Source organism: Ptychodera flava, chromosome 20 (genome assembly GCF_041260155.1).
Source record: "Ptychodera flava strain L36383 chromosome 20, AS_Pfla_20210202, whole genome shotgun sequence".
NCBI lineage: Eukaryota > Metazoa > Hemichordata > Enteropneusta > Ptychoderidae > Ptychodera > Ptychodera flava.
The window spans coordinates 36,823,545-36,842,377 of record NC_091947.1 but is presented as its reverse complement, the minus strand read 5'-3'; the positions used below and the strand labels follow the sequence as shown (position 1 = coordinate 36,842,377).

The window sequence follows — 18,833 nt, the reverse complement described above, 5'->3', positions numbered from 1 at the left end:
GTAGTGTCACGCCACTTTTGATTTGATACCGTACAAAATATATTCTGCTTCCATATTGCAAGAATGTGAGATTTTATTGACCTAAATATCACTGTGAAAGAGAGAATTTTCGTTCAGTTCGCTTGTTATGATTCTTTTCTACAGGGCGTGGCGTCATCCACGTGTGTCCCACATGTCGTCGTCCAGTGACGTCACGACACAGCATGATGACCATTGATTGGATAAATTTGATCATGTGACCTATTTTGGCCAATTGGAAAATATTGATACGGGATTTTAATTTGAATTGCTAATATTGTTTGTGAACTGACCTCAACGTGCAAAATTTATTGCAAGAATATATGCGGCTATAGGTAACTGTGCGAGCTACGCATCGATCGACGACAATTGGACATTTTCCTTTCCACATCTTGCCAGAAATTTAGTGTTTTGGGAAAATTATTTAGTAAATTACAATGATGAACATAGCCCAGTTGATTCAGGCAGCGGAATATCTAGAAAGAAGGGAGCGTGGTAAGTAAAACTGACAATCGAGTCGGGTGTTGTGATGTTGATAATCGACATGCCGTGTCGTTCGTGACAGCTGGGCATGATCTCCATCTTTGCGGCGATTTTCTACTGACCCAGACTTTTTTGTGTCCAGAATCAGAGCATGGGTATGCATCACAACTGCCTATAAACGAAGAATCATCGAGAAAACGACTGAAAACGAAGAAAACCCACAGTAGTAGGTGAGTAATGCCAGAATAATTTTAGGGGATTTTTTTGACGTTTCCTGATGTTGGTTTCGGAAATCTGAATGTAAACAAACCCGACCAGCTGACAATATGGGCAGGGCACCTGGGCGACATGCATCACAGAAAAAATCCTGGCTCGTTTCGCACTGCGAGATGATCGAGCTGTTGCACTTCTGTTTTGTCATTTAAAGTGTACTATTCTGTCTGAAATTTCATTAAATCATAAGATTTTTACGTCAGTCGACGTGGCCGTCAGGGCGCCATTTTTTTGTTGACGTTTGCCCAAAATCCGGCAAAGTGTTACCGTTGTATTCATGGGAAATTGATCGCTCACTTGCCAACGCGCTTTAAGAAAAACAAACCGAAACTTTTATAGTATCAGTTCAAATCGTGCATTTGTAGGTGCATGTTAAAAAAGTACGCACAATTACGCCATGCGAACGGTCACGAAAAAAAGTCGGTCGGTCGCGTGCTGGACTTCGCACAATAAAACGAGCCAGCTGCATGCACGATTCAGACGATCAGCTGCTCCAATCAAAATGCGGGGCGAAACGCAAGTTCAGAAAAATAACCGTAGGCTTCCTTTTTAATTGGATTTGACGCGACTAATACATAAATAAATCAGTAATTAATTTTAAATAATTTTAAAAAAATCGCGAGTTAAATTATTTTTGCAAATGCCTGTAATATCATGACAAACGTACACGTCTTTATAAAATAAAAAAGCGGCGCGGCCGTGACAGCGTTTTCAACGTGGGTGAAGCGTACATAAACAAACCGTGAGACTGACACTGACAGACAGGAAAATCGTTCAAAGTATTGAAATGATACTGCCGGTTGACTAATGTTTACGCATTTTTATGTGTTTCTCTGATTTTCAGTCGGTCAACCCACAACGAATTAGAGAAAAATAGGTAAGTTGCACGGAGGTGTGGGAGACGTTTTTTCCGTTGTGTTGTTGTCAATTTCCCTCCATTGCCCACATCTTAACCGGCAAAAGGATAATACCTCATGAATTATGCATGATTGGTTGCGGCTCCAATTTAACTGACCCGAACTATTGACAGTTGGTTGTTGGTATAAACAATAAGGATTTTGGACTTGAAGTGGTGTTGTGTAATGCATTATCTTGGAGCTTTACCTATGTAACTTCGGCATAGTGAATGTGACTTCCTGTCAACCTTGGCCTGGAATTTCTATGAAACGCTAGCATTGAAATTGACATCTCATAGCATAATGTATGAAGATATGGTACTGTGCATCGCAAATTGCTAATTATTGTTTTTTGGTCTGCTGTAAACAGTATCATATTGTTTGGGAATAAATAAGCACATTCTTAGTGTAAGGAAATCATATAGTATCAATCAGTTGGCAAACTCAACATAAATTTTCAGGCATTCATATTGATTAGTGTTCCTAAAACCACAGCTACAAAATATACAAGAGACACTTCCTATTGGCAGTGAGGCTATGTCAATCTTTATCAGATATGACCTCACAACCTCAAATAGAAACTATGGTAGTTTACTTGGGGAGGCGTTTAACTGGTCAAGAGAATTACATCACTCCCTATAACAAACAGATTCATGGTATGATAAATATGTATGGACTGTGTGTCTCTGAAACAGTGTGAGTGTGTGAGTGTAAAAGCCATTATGCAGCCCCAATATTTTTGCATACAATAGGCTGGGGCACTCAGTGACATGCTTTTCTATTGGAAGATGATTAGCCTATGCTAATATATTACCAAGTGGTGCATATTGACCTCCTTGGTGCTTGTATTCCGTAGCTGTGTTAGGTATACTGTAAATGTATAGCTGTATAGTGTACTTGTATTAGAGCAGTCGACAATATCAGCAGTACATCTCATTTTCCAATGTGAATATGTCAGTTGACTTTGCAAGGTTTCAAGATTTGAAGGAACCAAACAATTCTTCTGTATTGGAAATGACTTTGTGAAAATGCCCTTATATCTATATCCACTGTAACAGCAAGGGAAATCATACATTAATTTGAAATAGACCGTGGTGGAGTAGGTTATACATTTTCATTTGATTGTGAACTTCATTTTCCTTAATGGCAATGGTTGAGTGGTGTAAATTTTTGTGTCCTTGTGAACTTAGTTTCTCATAATAGCAGTTTCTCATGAGCAACACTCTGAACGCATTACAGAGCTGATTAAAAATGTATGTTGGGAATAAATGAAATTGCTTCTGTTTAGTTTACACGTTGCTGAATGTAAAGAAAATGACTGATAGCATTTAATTTCACTGAAATGTGTTATACCTGTCAGCAGATGACATCACATCCTTGAAGTGGTTGTTAAAGTGATTCTTAAATTGTTTTAAATATGACTTAGTGTTTTTTTATGAGAACTTACCAATGTAAACTAAAGAATTAAATGACTTATTTCTGGGCAAGAACCACGATAAGCCCATGTACTGGCAACACCTCTTTGTAAAGTGACCTTGTCATAGCGCTTGTATCATGTCAGGTCAAACCACTTTCAAGTTCAATTGGTGAGGTTAGCCTTCACAGGTGAAGGATATTTGCCTGTGTACGTGAGCGTTGTATAAAGCTATTTTATGCTTTTCATATATTACATTTATTTTATACTGACAAGGATCAACGTTGCTAAAACTTACTGAGAATTATTGGAATTTTATTTTAGATGTTGACTTTGTTTGAGTGTGAAGCAGATTGCTGTAATTTTTTTTAATTTGAAATTGGCTGAAATTTTCAGGAAGATTTTACATGTTGATGGTTACAATGGTTTATTGTTGTAAAGATATGTAATTAAAATTCTTTAAACTTCCTTTGATGTTCATCATGCAAATAAATACAACCAAATAAAATGAAGATAGTCATATTTTAAGTTTAATTTCATTAAGAGAACATGTGGAAAATGAAATAGTTCAAAGACTGTTTCAATAAATTTTGAAAGCAAAGGCAATGTTCAGTGTTTAGTTGAGATAGGTATATGTAATTTGCATTTAATATATTGTTTGGTGTAATTTTGAACTACAATGATAGATTGGCCAGGCTTATATTATTGATTTGTAATTACCAGGCCCAGCAGTGTTCCTAGTGAATGTGTCTTTTTTGATATTGCTAAAAATAAATAAAACATGACTGTTGAGGTCTGGCAGTTTGTCCATCTAAGTACCATGGTTTCTAACTGTTGAAAGCTTTGAGTTTTATTGCCAAGACTGGCTAGTTTTGTTTACATTTATCCTTCGGGTGTTTGTTGATGGTTCTTGGACAATTACTAGTGCTACGTAGTTTAAGCTTTAGTTGTGGCAAGATGATGGACATACTAATACATCATGTTATTGCATATGTACTATTTGGATTAATGCGAGACTTGCAAAACAGACCTGGCTTTAAGTACCTAGATTCATTTACGTATTACATGCTAGCTTTTTACTGTTACATCAAGGTTTGAATAACCATGTAAAAAAGCAGGTCAGGGTCGCACAGATATTCAAGTAGGGAGTGCACAAGGCAAATCTAAATGGTGAGAGTGATGTGTCACACATGCCATAGAAAAGTTATGGTTGTGTTCTCAATAGTATTCAACATTAATAGTTGTTCTGCCAACCATGACAAATGGATATAAAGTAAAGTGTGTGGAAACAGAGCCAGGACTTCAGCTAATACCAACCAATAGTTCTTCTTCCATTAGCATTGAATCTTTTATACTTGTTACCATTGTATTACAGGAGAGCACATCTCCGAAATTGCCTTGAAAGGTTAAAAGAAATAGTACCTGTTGGCAGTGAAGCTTCGAGACATACCACACTAGGTCTGCTTACTAAAGCCAAAATGTTCATCCAGGTAAATGTTTTCTTTGATAGGCTTTTAATGAAATTGAAGTATTATTCTTTGACATCTAGCAAAGGATTGATATGTGAATATGTAATTAATAGTCATACAATTCCTGATATCATGCAAGTTTGTTGCCATGGTGCCAGCTGATTCCTTATCAATGATATTTCATTGAATGATATTGTGAACAGTTATGAAAGGAAATAGTAACAGCTTTTAGAATTCAATTTAAAATGGATATGTCACTTTGAATATTCTAATCTCCATGTGTTCTAAACATAAAAGTAAAATGTAGTGATATTCCATGAAGAGTATTGACCTGACGTGTCAGAAGAGAATGTCATTTATCAAATTTTGGGATTTCAGAATTTAGAGGAAAAAGAAAAAAAGCAAGCTCAGCAGAAAGAGAAGTTGTCCAGAGAACAAAGATTTCTGAAGAGGAGACTGGAACAGCTAACAATGAGAAGTGTTTACAGGCGGAAACCGAGGCAAGATAGCACAGGGTATTCTGATGATTCAGAAAAAGGTATGTTCCAACACAAATATTACTGTGAAATCAATGTTGGTAATTTACACCAGTATTTACTAATTATGTAATGTATGCTGTGAGCAAGTGAGAACTGCCATCCATGTTGTTTACATGCATACTTTTAATTCCAAAATAAGTGTAGGGTCCGTGTATAGGTTTAGAATTCAATGAACTGTACTCACATTGTTCAGAATGTCTGTTTAATGGCATTGCAATAAATGTTCATGTGTGCCTCCAGGGAAATCAACATAAGTGCTAATTTGCATGACAATTACACTACACCAGGTATGCAACCAGATGTCAACAATGTCCACTACCAGTAGTTAACGCTACCTACTTGTCAAAATAAACAAAGCAATTACATTAAGCTCATCATATTTTCAACTTATTCATAAATCATACATATTTGCATCATTAAAATGTGCTGCTTTTCCCAGATGAAGTATTGTTTCTGTGGTGTTGTTTGTATTTTGCCATTTTCTTGTGGATCACAACCATGTCAATTTCTGTATAAAATGATTTGTGCTAAATGTAAACATTGTTTGCATGTGATTGCCTGTACTGAAAAAGCTAAGCTGATGCCACTCTTGAATTTTTATTACAGATGAAGTTGATGTGCTTGGATACACCAGCCACAGTGATTCTGATGAACGAAGTAGCGTTGAGACAAATGGAAGTGATGGTGGATATACGTTAAACAGCATCAAAATGGTGGTTGTATAGAAGAACTATGATTAATATCAGCCAATCAAATAATGAAATGGTGTACTGAATGCTGCAACAGTCTGGCAAAGCTTGGTAGAAGACATTGAAAGTTAGACTGAGTTTAACAAAGAGAGCCAAGCAGTATTAGCTGAAATATTTTCCTTAATGCAGCTGCTTCCTATTGTGTATGGTTACTGACCGCCATTGACTGAACACCCGTAATATCAGAGCCTTACATAAACTATCTTCATCAGGTTTTGCCAAACAGGAGCTGACATTTATCAGCAGACAGACGTCAAATGAAAAAGTTACCCATGATTCACCAATGAGACTGCACGTGAATGATGTTAAAATTGACAAGTTTACAAATGTGCAAATTAGTTACAGCATTAATATACTGAGATTGCAAGTTTTTCTGTTTTTGAGGCAGAATGAGCATGAAGTTTAGTTTTGTTGGAGAATACACCTGAAGATACAACAAATTGTTCATGTCAGTTTCAGCATAGATACTGTGCAGACCATTGAATCATCTATAGCAGTGAATATCATTGGACAAGCCCCAAAGCCTGGGCAACATACTGAAATCAGTGCTTGACAAGAGCACTTAAATTTGTTGTTTTACTGGTAATATTGCTATCATTGGATTGGCCGCTATTCAATGGCAATGCTAGTCTCATTTTCAGTCTGCTATTTATAAAAGCTTGAATAGAATTCAATTTCAATCCTTGGGATTAACATGCAGGGCAATGCTTCCAGCGTTATATAATTACATTCTATAACCATAGAAATGTGCACAAGTCCAGAAATGTCCCATTTCAACATGTCTTTTTGCCATATTCTCCTCCCCCCCCCCCATCTCACAAAAATATTTCTCAATCAAATTGGGACCAAGTAATGCTGAATTGATTGTTCATTATTGATTTCTATAGCTTACAAAGTGATGTGATGATCTTAATTGGATTTGCACTGCATCATAAGACTTCCATATAGGCCACTCATATGCATATAGCCAGTCCAAGTCTGTTTACATGCAAGAAATGCCAAGGATTGTAGAGTTATCAAATCATATGATTTGTTTTGCAAAGCTGAAATAGGGTTACAAACCATGGCCAGGGTAAGATTTGTAATGTAGAATGGTTGTGTAAACAGTGCTGAAAAGACTCAAACCAATCAATCTGCTGATAGAAAAAAATACAAGTCTTCTATCTTAAGATAGTAAGAGCTATGTAAGAAGCATTGTGATGCACTGGTGTCCATAATATCATGCCCCTTACTTTCTTGTTAGTGCACCAACTAAATAAACATTCCAAAAAGCTCTTCAATTTTATAAAATCTAATTTTATATTTAACAAAACTTAGTTGGATTTGCCAAAATGTCATCTGTGGCATATGAGTAGCGGACACTCAGTGCAGCTGTACGGTCATAGCTGTACCAATACAATTTAACAGGGCAATACTGCAGATATCCTATGTCAATTTCACTGCTTCAAAACAAACTGGAACAAAACAAGCTGGTCTTGTATTTTAGTAGAGATCAGTGTTGAGCAGCCTGCTTGCTGTGCATATCCTAGAATAATCAAATTATGCCAGTTTTACAGCTACGCTTTTTACATAGGTGGTTTAGGGCTGAATTTGGACAAGAATCTAGTTTTCATATATACCTGTCTGTTTGCTGACTTTCTTCGCCACTGACTTTGTGTCACTCAGTGTTCTGTGATTGCTTTTAAATTGAATGAATGCAAGTAATAAATGCAAACATAACTAGAAGTTGAATTTTTTAGATGGATTTGAAACTACCATGTTATATTTCAATGTGTTAGTTTATGCATGTGCAAACCCCTTTGACTTCTTAGCTACATTTTTACTGGACTGACTGAATGAAGAAAAAAGCTATAGATTTCCAATTCACCTGGATTTTAGAGAGTAATTTTGATCAGGGAGCTTTTATATGGTGCTATTTATAATGTAGATTTTTTAGCAGTCAAAAATTACCAGTATCTAGAGAACTTTTTTTCTTGTAAATTTGAATGTTGCATTGTATTTGATATTTTGAGTACAGCGGCTAGGCCGGCATCGTCCAAGCCCGTGGTACGTCATATTGTGTTCTCTCTTAACAGATTCTGGTAGAAAGAACATATATGTAGAATGGAGGGTCATAAATAACCCATTATTCTTCAATTGTATATTTGAGCATGTAATTTATGTGTACAAAGCAAACAAATGTAAAAACAAAAAATTTTAAAAAGACTTAAAAAGTATAATAAAAACATTAGTGAGAGTTTTAAACTAGTGATGGCAGATTTAAATTTGGGGGATAGCTTGCTCCTTCAGTAGAAATGAATAAATACATTTCCTCTCTTTCAGCAGTTCTTTCTATAAATGGTAATTCTAAGTTGCTATCTTTCTCTGATGGTGTTGTTTCTCAAATCTCAGGATTTGTTCATTTCTTAGTGCTTACCCTTGGTTTGCTGTTTAGTGTATATTCCAGCCTATGTGTACATATTTGTTTTGCTACCCATGTACAACAATCGATGTATTATGACTTCCTTTCAAACTTTGTCCAGATATAAATAAAGAAGGTTTCTTTTTTATTTCCCAGCAAAGGAAACTGCATTTGTTATGGTGCTTTTAATATGACATTTCATCTACGGTGTGCAATCGTTCATGTGAGAATATGAAAAGCTGACAAGTTACAGTTAGAAAATGCATCTACACATCTTTGAACAATATATATTCAAACGAAAGCAATTAAAACTAGTTTCGCTTTGTGTGGTAGATAATGTTTGATTGCCATCTTGGTTGGAATCATGGTTCATTTGTGTTTGATTGCTGTCTTGGTTGGGTCATCAGAGGACATCCCTAGCATGGGAAGTGTACAAGGGTCATATTACAATAAACAGTTTATGAACTATTTTTCCATAGTATGTGTATATTGCATTTGTAGCCTATGAGATCAATTGACAGCTGTTGTCTGTAAAATGGCTATGTATGCCAGCTTATGCTCAATTAACTCTGCAAAACTTGAGATCTGCTGTATTGATGGATGGAAAATATGGACTACAGTGTGAAGCATAAATGTCAAGATGCAAAGGCCAGGAACTTCAGGTCAGACTGCTTTCAGTAACCTATGGGTATATTCATGACCAATGTAGATTTGGACATATTGTTTCTGCAGTTTTCAATCATCCTCGGACTTGTTGTCAAACATTATGTTTGGTCAGAAAATGTCAGAAATCTGTGGGATAGTGTGTATCATTGTTCTGTAATGTGTTTTGCAGGTTCTGAAGACTCGTCTCTTTCAAGACTCTTCAATCTATGGCAGGATATTATTACTACTGTATAGTAAAATATTCATGCGTTGCCCACTGTCGCCCCAGATTTTTCTGCCCTCTGTTCTCGTTACATTTATAAAATTCATTAATGTTTTGGTCAAGAGGAGCAACTGCTTAATATGTGCTTGCTTTGAAATTTTGTGTCAGGATCCTAGATAATGAGGAACTTTTGAAGAGTGATGAGAAAACTGCATGGCAATAATTATGTCATGCAGAAAGTGTAATACTTTATGGAAACATTTTAAATCTTTAGAAGTAAATCTCTTCTGTCAGTTTTGCAATCAAATATAGATGATTCGTTCCAAAATGAAAACTCTTGTGGTTTGCTACTGTTACTCTGCTGTGGTACTCATTATCTACATGAGTATACTACTTATCAGTGTTCACGTTCTTCAGGACAGAAAGACACACGTACACTTCCAAATTAGTGTAACATTTAAGCTAGATGCATGCTTGTAATAAAATTGTTTTCAAAGTTCCAAATTTAAAAATTCCTTTATTTCTTCATATCTTAATATACTAGTATGCCACATGAACATCAAATATATCGCAAAAAGAAATATGTGTCTTTCCACAGTGAACCAAATTCCCTGTGACCAGGGCCGCAATCACCATTGATAACCATGGGTTAATTGTGGCCAAAACATGGCAATATGACAGGGTTAACTTGGCATTGAGTGAATACTCATATATGCATTAATTGGGAAGATGTCACATGTTAAAGTGAATGCCAGTGCAATTGTGGTACCGTATATAGAAAAGAGCAATACAATATTGCTCAAACTTCCGAATTTAAGAATTCCTCACCAGACAACAAACACAATTGTATGTTTTAAAATATCTTGTCCTACTTAAGTTATATGTTTGTTTTAAATCATTTTTGTCGATGACTTCTCAAAAATTCCAGTGTCTACCCAAAAGCACTTGACATGCTCTGTAGTATAGTCATGACAGTTAATATCGTCATGTTCTGTAGCATAGTCATGACAGTTAATATCGTCATGTTCTGTAGCATAGTCATGACAGTTAATATCGTCATGTTCTGTAGCATAGTCATGACAGTTAATATCGTCATGTTCTGTAGCATAGTCATGACGGTTAATATCGTCATGCTAAAAGCCAAAAAAAGTGTACAAATATATTTGAAAACAAAGAAGCCAGCCAAGGACTGCTGGCTCGATACCGCCAAGTTAATAATTGCTAAGAAATGAGCCATGAAAATATTTGATATCTTTTTATGTTTGACAATATTTTAGCTATTTTCCAACTTTTTCAACCCATACAACATGCAAAACAGTGCTTAATGTAAACTTTATAGATTTCTATCTATAACATCAAATAATGCAATTTACTATTATGTGTCACTTTAGTGCAACTGATACATATATATTTTTTCAATGTGTTATAGTGCAATGAGTGTAAATGGTTGGTAAATCAATCTTTTTTCATGAAAGTTCAATTCCCAGATGATACTTTGTAGCAGTCTGTTTACATTTTGATGACAGATTGTAAACTGAGAAAAACTTCAGTACATAATGGTTTGCCAGCTGCCTTCATAATGGCTTTGGTCTGTCAAAATAATACAACAGACAGTATTGCAAGCATGCTAACCTCTGTATTATAAAAAAACTGCATTGAGTCAATATGGCTGACTTCATTAAAATTGAAAATTTCCTCTATAGCAGCATGTGTATAATCAAGTGTTCACAAGCAGCTACGGTGCAGTACTATCAATCCAAGCAATTTAAAAATATGTCATGATTTTCCTTTCTGCAGTGTTTGTACAGGAATTAGAATGGTATGATGATTTCACTGATAAACACCATATCACCACATGCATGCCTTGGTTTGATTTTGGAAATTTCCAATATAATTTATGAAGGCTCCATAGTAGATCAAGAAACATTCACAATTTAAAACCTGAGGGTTATGTTGTTTGAGAGTGTTAATGACATGTGTTGCTGGTATTTCTCTGTGAATAGGTATGCTGTGTCATGGATGAATAACAAAGGTATAAAAGAGTAGCGCATGGATATCACATGGCCACATTGAATGAATTAAAGGTTACACAGCCTCACACAATGCTACCATGGTAATGCTGAAACCATTGTTTGATTTGCACCCTGTTGTTGGGCTTTTAAACTACTTGCCAGGTTGGCCACTGTGAATTCTTAAAGTCCTTGAAATATCTCACTAATAAATTTACATATGACTGTACTAGCTGTAATAGTATTTAGGAAGCTAAACGGAAGAGTTTAAAATAAAGTTTTAATTTGCAGGGAAAAAGTGGGTTTCTGAAATGCTCATAGCTTGAAAGATTAGATATGTTTGCAATTCAAGGCCAATTTTTATAGGGTACATTAAATTTGAATTCTTTCAATGGAACGAAGCTGGACAGCCTGAAATCATGTGTGTTCATGTTTTGAAGGATCATCATATTGTCCTTCATCTAATGAATGACAATTTACAGTTGAAACCCTGATTCCAGGGTCGTGACACTCATAACAAAGGGTTATTGTCCATTGTGACAGTGTTCTTCAATGACCAGACTCTACAGGTGAAGGTTGTGACCTTTGATCTCCATTTTCATGTTTTCCATTGCAGTATTTTGAACTAACCAACCTTGTTTACTCTGCATTGTGTTATGCTAGAACAAACTAATACACAGAGAAGCCATTCAAATATGCAGAGTTTATGTTTTATGTTTTTAACATTTCTTTTACCTGAAAAAATTTAAAACATGGGTTTTTCAAATAAATGGGGGTTTCATTATTGAAGACACATTATCACTGATCCCTCATAAGTTTGTACTTAAATATTTCAATTTTCTTGTGTTGCTGATTATCACCTGTAGATTTTGTGACACACAATTTATTGCAGTCCACACTGGGTAATGTCAACCTCTGTCAAACATTAACAGTTATACCAAAAACATGTCAGTGTACAGTTTCTATAGGTATTAAAAACTGGGACATGTCTAGGCCTATTTTATATAGTCCTTCTTGTCTTCAGAATCCACCATTTTTAGTGAGTTAGTGACCTTTGTAAAAATGACGGTCATTGTTGGTCAATATTTGATGTTGGTTTCATTTTAACATACCATATTAAGCTAAGGTGTATAATGGAAGTATTTGAAAATCTAAATACTAGATCAGTTCTATAAATAGAAGGGGATTTACCTCAACTTATCAAGGGAGTGTTTCAATTCTGTTATATGTCAGCATTTTGTTACCGACATTTGTTATCATTTCTTTCTATATCTGAAATTCAGAAAAACATTTTACTTAACTTTTCACATTGTATTCGAACAAGTATAATTATTTAAAAACATTACCTAATTAAAAATAAATTCTCCACCATATGGTATCTGAGACAATGACAATTGTGGACCTTTTAGATAAAAATTACTTCACTAATCACATAGCAAGAATTTCAATAATTGTATGATTGCATAAATTTCTTTTACAACTAAAGATCACCGTAAAATAAAATGATTTGGGCAAAATTAGAATGTAGGTAGCTCGTTGGCAATATAGAGGTTGACTTTTACATGAATGGCCAATTCTGATTATAGTTTCATGAATAGATTGTGTTTAAAAACTAAGTATTATTGAGTGATGGATACATGGTGTGACTTTGATCTCATAGCTGGGATTAGCAATTTAGTAAATTTTATAAACAATACCATATTTATCATACACATCATGTACCGTACATCGTCTATTGTATTATTGGATTAAATTTGAACATAAATAGTATTACAAAATATTAAACCATTTAAGGCCTCAACCCCTATATGATAGGGGTAGCTCTGATAAGTTAGTAGATTGTCAGGCATGAAACGGTAAATCAAAATAATACAATAATTAAAGTCACACTTCTGCTTTCTATTCAATGTTGAAAATTTAAATCTGTATGAAATGAAGACAACGCAACGTTACTTTGTTGTCAAGAAGTACATAACACTTTGTAATCAGGAAAGATAAGCCTTGCATTTTAAAAATCAACATTATAAATCTAATGTTTTTAGATATAATTCAGTATGAGTAATGGCAAATATTACTTAGAGATTGATAAATTCCTATATTTGTGTAATACCTACATCAAAAGAAAACCAATTGAAAACCGATTGATTTTGATGTTCCATGTGTCTGTTTTGAGAAAGATTTTCAAATAAGATGACTACAGCAGTTGTCTGAAGGAATGGCTTAAATGCCCTGTATTAAAAATTCATCATATAGCTTGTCTTGTAAAATATTATCCTGAATATTGTCAGACACAAAATATTCAACAAAAAATGAAAGATCCAAACTGATATAATATAGTTTCGATGTGTTAGGCTAAAAACATTACAGGTTTGTTTTTATCTCTTTTACAAAAATGATGTGATGGCACAGATTATTATTTCATGGGTTTTGGTTTTTTTAGCTCATAAGACCACAGATATGAAAATGATCAAAACAGAAATGTTGACAATCAGCTGTTACACAGCAAAATGTTGATGATATCTTCACTTTTCAGAACTTTGCAGTGTGTACAAGTGACAAGTCCTACTGATATTATCATTTTCTGAAATGCCAAGAATGATACCATTTTTTATATTTTATTTTCTTTAAGCAAATATTATAAAATGGCTGACAGGATAAGTTGATTGATGCGCATCAGCATGAAAAACAAAAGCTTTTTATTTGGCCAAAACTGTCAAGCCGGTTGATTAAAAGCAACATTAAATAGCTTCAAATAGCAACACATGCAGTTTCTGTGTCGTATATGATTTTCAGTTAGAACATAGATTGTGGTAAAATTGTGGGGGGGTGGGGGGGGATGAAAGTAGAGTAAGATTGGAATCTCAAAGAGATATGCTGTTTTTGAATTGAATGTTCTTCATCAAAAGAAAGCCTCGGAGAAAATTAAAAGAACATCACATTTGATCACAATTTGAAAATTATAGAGGAGTTGGATTAATTTTAAGCAATTGGACAAACAGTTGTCATGATTTTTTTTTTACATAACTTTCAGTGTGAGGCTGTGTTCACAACCATGTCGGGGGGGGGGGGGTGGGGTCAGTGAATTAAGAACATTTTCTCTGATTTTATTAAGAACCCCCTGACAACCTTACCTTAGATAATTATTAAGAAATGTCACAATATCAACTATTCATCATTATTATAGTATAAGCTGCTAGTACCACTATATATCATGAAAAATGCAGAAACAGCTATTAATCAACTAAGTTCACTTTCCATACTTGCAGCGATATAGTGACATGAGTACATTGATATTTCATGTCATTTTATAATTTACAAATTATGTGGACAAAAAGGTATAGGCCAGTGTGGATTTCTTGTTTGTTTTATAATCACAACCAACTTGGTAAAATTATTATTTTATGAGTACATGATCTGTTTTTCCAAAATTAACAATAATTAGCCAATTACAGTACCAGTAACAGGCTTGGTGCTACATTTTATGGTATACATATAATATAATAATAATAATAATTTTTTATTGCTTGCTTGTAATATAGGATTTACATCACATTTGTGGCAATAAAAGTGTGATACAAAAATAAGTTAAAATTTTCTTCAATAAAGATAAAGTATTACAGTATAATAATAGTAGCTAATAATAAATATAACTAGGTATTTCTTTGTTTATATAAAGTAAAAATATAATCTGCAAGTTGTTCATTAAAAGATAACTCTTGTTTTGTTAGTAGAGAAATAAGCTGATTTTCAGTATCGTCGTTTGGGAAATTGATTTTACTGAAAAAGTTCGTTCTTTGGACTTTGTATTTCTGACAGACTAATAAAAGTGTGTTTCATCTTCAATACTGTTGGTGTTACACTGATTGCAGTATCTTTCAGTAATTGGGGTTTTTGGAACAGTGTGTCTCCCTTTTTCAATTGCTAGATCATGATTGCTAATGCGAAGTTTGGTGAGCAATTTTCTTTTCTCACCTTGCAACTGTGTTAAGTAGGGTTCTAATCTAAAATTACGTTTTATTTTGGCATACATTCTTAGTTTATATTTTCATCAGTGATCAACTTTTTCCAAAAGACTTCATAATTGTTTGTTAAATTTGTTTTCATTAAACCAGTTATAACTTTGTGGTGTTTAAGTGATGGAGCTTTATCAAGGAGAAAGTCCATTCCATTGTCTTTAATTAAAGCACTTAAACAGTTAAAACCAGGATCTATTGTTAGTGTTGTTTACCATTTGCTCCAGAAAGCTTCTTTAGCAAGATTACAATGTGGCAGTTGTACAATATGAAGCCAGTATTTAACAATGTTAAGTTTGATCTCAAGTAGAAGTGGGAATTGTCCTAGTTCACCCCTCACAGCGGCATTACAAGCTTGTCTATTACACTGTAAAATGTTCTTACAAAATTTGAGGTGAGTTTTTTCAATTGCTGATTTATCCCACTTCTTGTAATCCATGAAATCTTGTCCCCAAATCTCTGAGCCATACAGTAAAACAGGTTTAATGAAAACATTAAATAGATGTAGGGAAAATTTTATCTTTTTGTTGTGCAATAAAACCCTTTTAAACTATACAAAGATTTTGCTGCTTTATCAGCCAAATTTGTAATTGTGTCACTAAAACTACCGTTTGATTTAATTGTCAGTCCTAAGTATGTATAGCTCTTAACAGATTTGATGCATGTACTACCATAGTTAAATAAGTGTTTATCTACCAAAGGAGATTTACTAAAATTAATTGCTTGGGTTTTCTGTAAATTAACATCAAGTTTCCAATTGGAGCAAAATGTGTGTAGTGTATTTAACTCCCTTGCAAACCTTCTTTTGAAGTAGAGATTAAGACAAGGTCATCAGCGTAAACAATGAGTTAACTGGGTATTATTCAACACTGGTGGTTGAGTATTTACTTTGTCTAGATTTGTTTTCAAGTCATTGACATATAATTGAACAGACTAGGACTTAGAACACAGCCCTGTTTTACTCCTTTTTCAACTTTCATGCTGGGCGAGATAAATTATTTGTTTTGATGTGTATTTTTGTGTTGGTGTACATGTGTTTTATAAGTCTGTATAATTTGCCATTAATGTTATTTTTGAGAAGTTTATGGAAAAGACCAACTCTCCATACCGAGTCGAAAGCCTTAGCAAAGTCAACAAAACAAACATAAATGTTCTGCTTATTGTTAATATATTTATGTATTATTGTCTTCAGGGTAAATATGTGATCTGTTGTGCGATGGTTTTTGCGAAATCCAGCTTGATTATTATGTATAATATGATTGTCATCTAAAAAACTATTTAACCTTTCATTTAGAATGTAAGAAAAACTTTTCCTACACAACTTCCGACAGAAATGCCCCTATAATTTTTCGGGTCATATTTATCTCCTTTTTTAAATAAGTGTGTCATAATGCTTGTATTCCAGATGTCTGGAAAGTTGGATGTATCTAGAACTGCATTAAATAATTTAGCTAAGGGTTTACAGAGAAAGGAGGAACCATGTTTTAACAACTCTATACAAAACCCATCAATCCCTGCTGCTTTTTTACTTTTTAAATTTCTAATTGCTGATAACACTTCATTAGTTGTTATTGACTTATCCAGCTGCTGATTAGCCTGATTCTTAGTTTCTTCAGATGTTAAACTAGCAATAATTTGCTGTTGGAAATCATTATACCTGTCATTTTCAATTGAGCATGAATTTTTGTAAAATTCCATCCATGTTGCTGCTGAGACACAATCTCCAGTATTATTATCTTTATCATTATTTTTTAAGTACTTGATCAATTTCCACATATCATGTGAATTGTTGGCATGTAGACTGTTTAGTTTGTCTAAGTGTTTTTGCCAGAATTGCAATTTCTTATTTTTAACAAGTTTTTTAAACTTCTTTTTCTTTGTGTAATAGATAATTTTTAACTGACTGTCATATGGAGCTTTATTTAATAGTTTTGCTGTTGCTATTAGGTCCCTTTTTGCTGCATCACAGTTTTTGTCAAACCATTTTGATTTCTTCCTCTTTAAATTTTTCTTTCTCTGCTTTTGTCTATTGAAAATTCCACTGCAGGCTTTATCTAAGATGTCATTAAAATGCTTAGTGGCTGAGTTAATGTCAGATTTGTTATTACCAATATTAGTATTCAAAATTCTGCAAAATCTTTTTGTAGCTCATCTGATGCTAATCTATCTGTGTAATTAAAAACAGATAACTTATCCCATTTCCATTTTTGGGGCATTTGTAACAAATTCACAGTATCTTTAACACTGCTTGGATTAAAATTTGTTAGTTTGAGAAGAGTAGAAATTTGACAGTGATCTGAGAAAATTGTGAAATTGTGTATTTTAAAATACTCAAAATTATCGATGACGTCTGTTGTTGCAAGACCATAATCTACTACACTGTTTCCATTCCAGTGGTAACATGTAAATTTTCCACAAATATCTCCAGGTAGTCTACCATTCATAATTCTTGTATTTGTGGTTTTACATAAATCTATGAGGTTTCTACCATACTTATTTTCGATCTTATCCATATTGCAGCGATTAAGATGTGTATCAACAGAATATCCTGGTGGAACTGGTATATGATTTGAGAAATCATTGTCAATAAAATCTGGCAGTAATCCTACTCTGGCGTTAAAATCCCCTAAAATCATGACAGATCCAGAACAGCTATATTTTGTGATCAACTGTTCTAAACGTTCGAAAAATGATTCAGACTTATGTTTGGAATTTTCTGGTGCGTTGTAAACAAAGCAAATAAATATATCCTGTTGTAATCTGAAAAAAACTTTTGAAAGTTTGCACCACACCATATCTTCCGCATCTGAATGAACCATTTTTACACCCTTCTTTATAGTATTTTTTATCAAAAGTGAAAGACCACCCCTCTGTTTTTTCTTTTTTCTGACAACAGAATAGTCATAGTATCCAGGAATGTGAAAAGTATGTTTCAATTGTTCTGTGAGCCAAGTTTCTCCAATACCAATAATGTCATGTTGAGTAATATTATTTATAAAGTCACTGTCTTGAAACTTTCTCTCTTGGTAACCCTGTATGTTCCAGTAGGATATTGATAGTGAACTTTGTATATTGCTGTTTTTCTGAAATGTAAAGTTACTCATATCTATTGATTGGTATCATTTGCCTATGGCTTTGAGGTGTATCAACATATTGTGGCAAAATGGGGTGATTTCTAGACCAATGAAAACCTTGTGTTGCGTCCCCGTATTGCTGTACCACCGGATTAACAGGATGTTGAAAATACTGTCTTCTCCTGAAAAGGTTTCGGTTCACACCAAGGTTTGGAGCGAGCATATCCTTAATATTCCTTACTAACAAAGCTGTACCCTGGTCATTTAAATGAACATTGTCATGCAAATGTGTTGCTGCATTGATATTGTTGTGATCGATAAACACTAAATTATTATGCATATTGCACATTTTATGCAGTTGTGTGTTTAAAGCATGGAATAATGAATTGTCTTGTCTTGGAATGACTGATGAGATAAAAACTGTTGACTTTGGGAATTTATCTAATGTTACCTGAATCAACTCAGAATATTTGTTTACACATTCCTCTACAGGAATACCACTATCAATATCATTAGTACCAGCATGAATGACAATATTATTTATGTTGGAAGCTGACACAGATTGAATATAACTTGTGATTTGAGGAATATTACTTCCTCTAAGAGTTCTCACATGAGTATTTCTGT

At 34.0% G+C, this 18,833-nt stretch overlaps 1 protein-coding gene across 2 annotated transcripts; it reads left to right on the top strand.

Moving 5' to 3' along the window:
- The first annotated feature begins 294 nt into the window (after positions 1-294).
- On the top strand, positions 295-8,407 carry LOC139120861 (max dimerization protein 1-like). 2 transcript variants are annotated; one of them, XM_070685479.1, is made up of 6 exons: positions 295-513; positions 644-731; positions 1,619-1,651; positions 4,460-4,574; positions 4,932-5,091; positions 5,699-8,407. In XM_070685479.1, the coding sequence occupies exons 1-6, from the start codon at positions 456-458 to the stop codon at positions 5,815-5,817; spliced, it is 573 nt and encodes a 190-aa protein (XP_070541580.1). In that variant the 5' UTR covers positions 295-455; the 3' UTR covers positions 5,818-8,407. The 2 variants fall into 2 exon arrangements, with proteins under 2 accessions (XP_070541580.1, XP_070541581.1); XM_070685480.1 differs by lacking the exon at positions 1,619-1,651 and having other exon boundaries at positions 315-513.
- The last annotated feature ends 10,426 nt before the right edge of the window (positions 8,408-18,833 follow it).

Excerpts from the sequence above, each read along its gene's own strand:
- LOC139120861 (XM_070685479.1), top strand. The coding sequence starts at position 456 with ATGATGAACATAGCCCAGTTGATTCAGGCAGCGGAATATCTAGAAAGA. Across the intron at positions 514-643 it reads TCTAGAAAGAAGGGAGCGTG|AATCAGAGCATGGGTATGCA; the intron begins GTAAGTAAAACT and ends TTTTGTGTCCAG. Across the intron at positions 732-1,618 it reads AAGAAAACCCACAGTAGTAG|TCGGTCAACCCACAACGAAT; the intron begins GTGAGTAATGCC and ends TCTGATTTTCAG.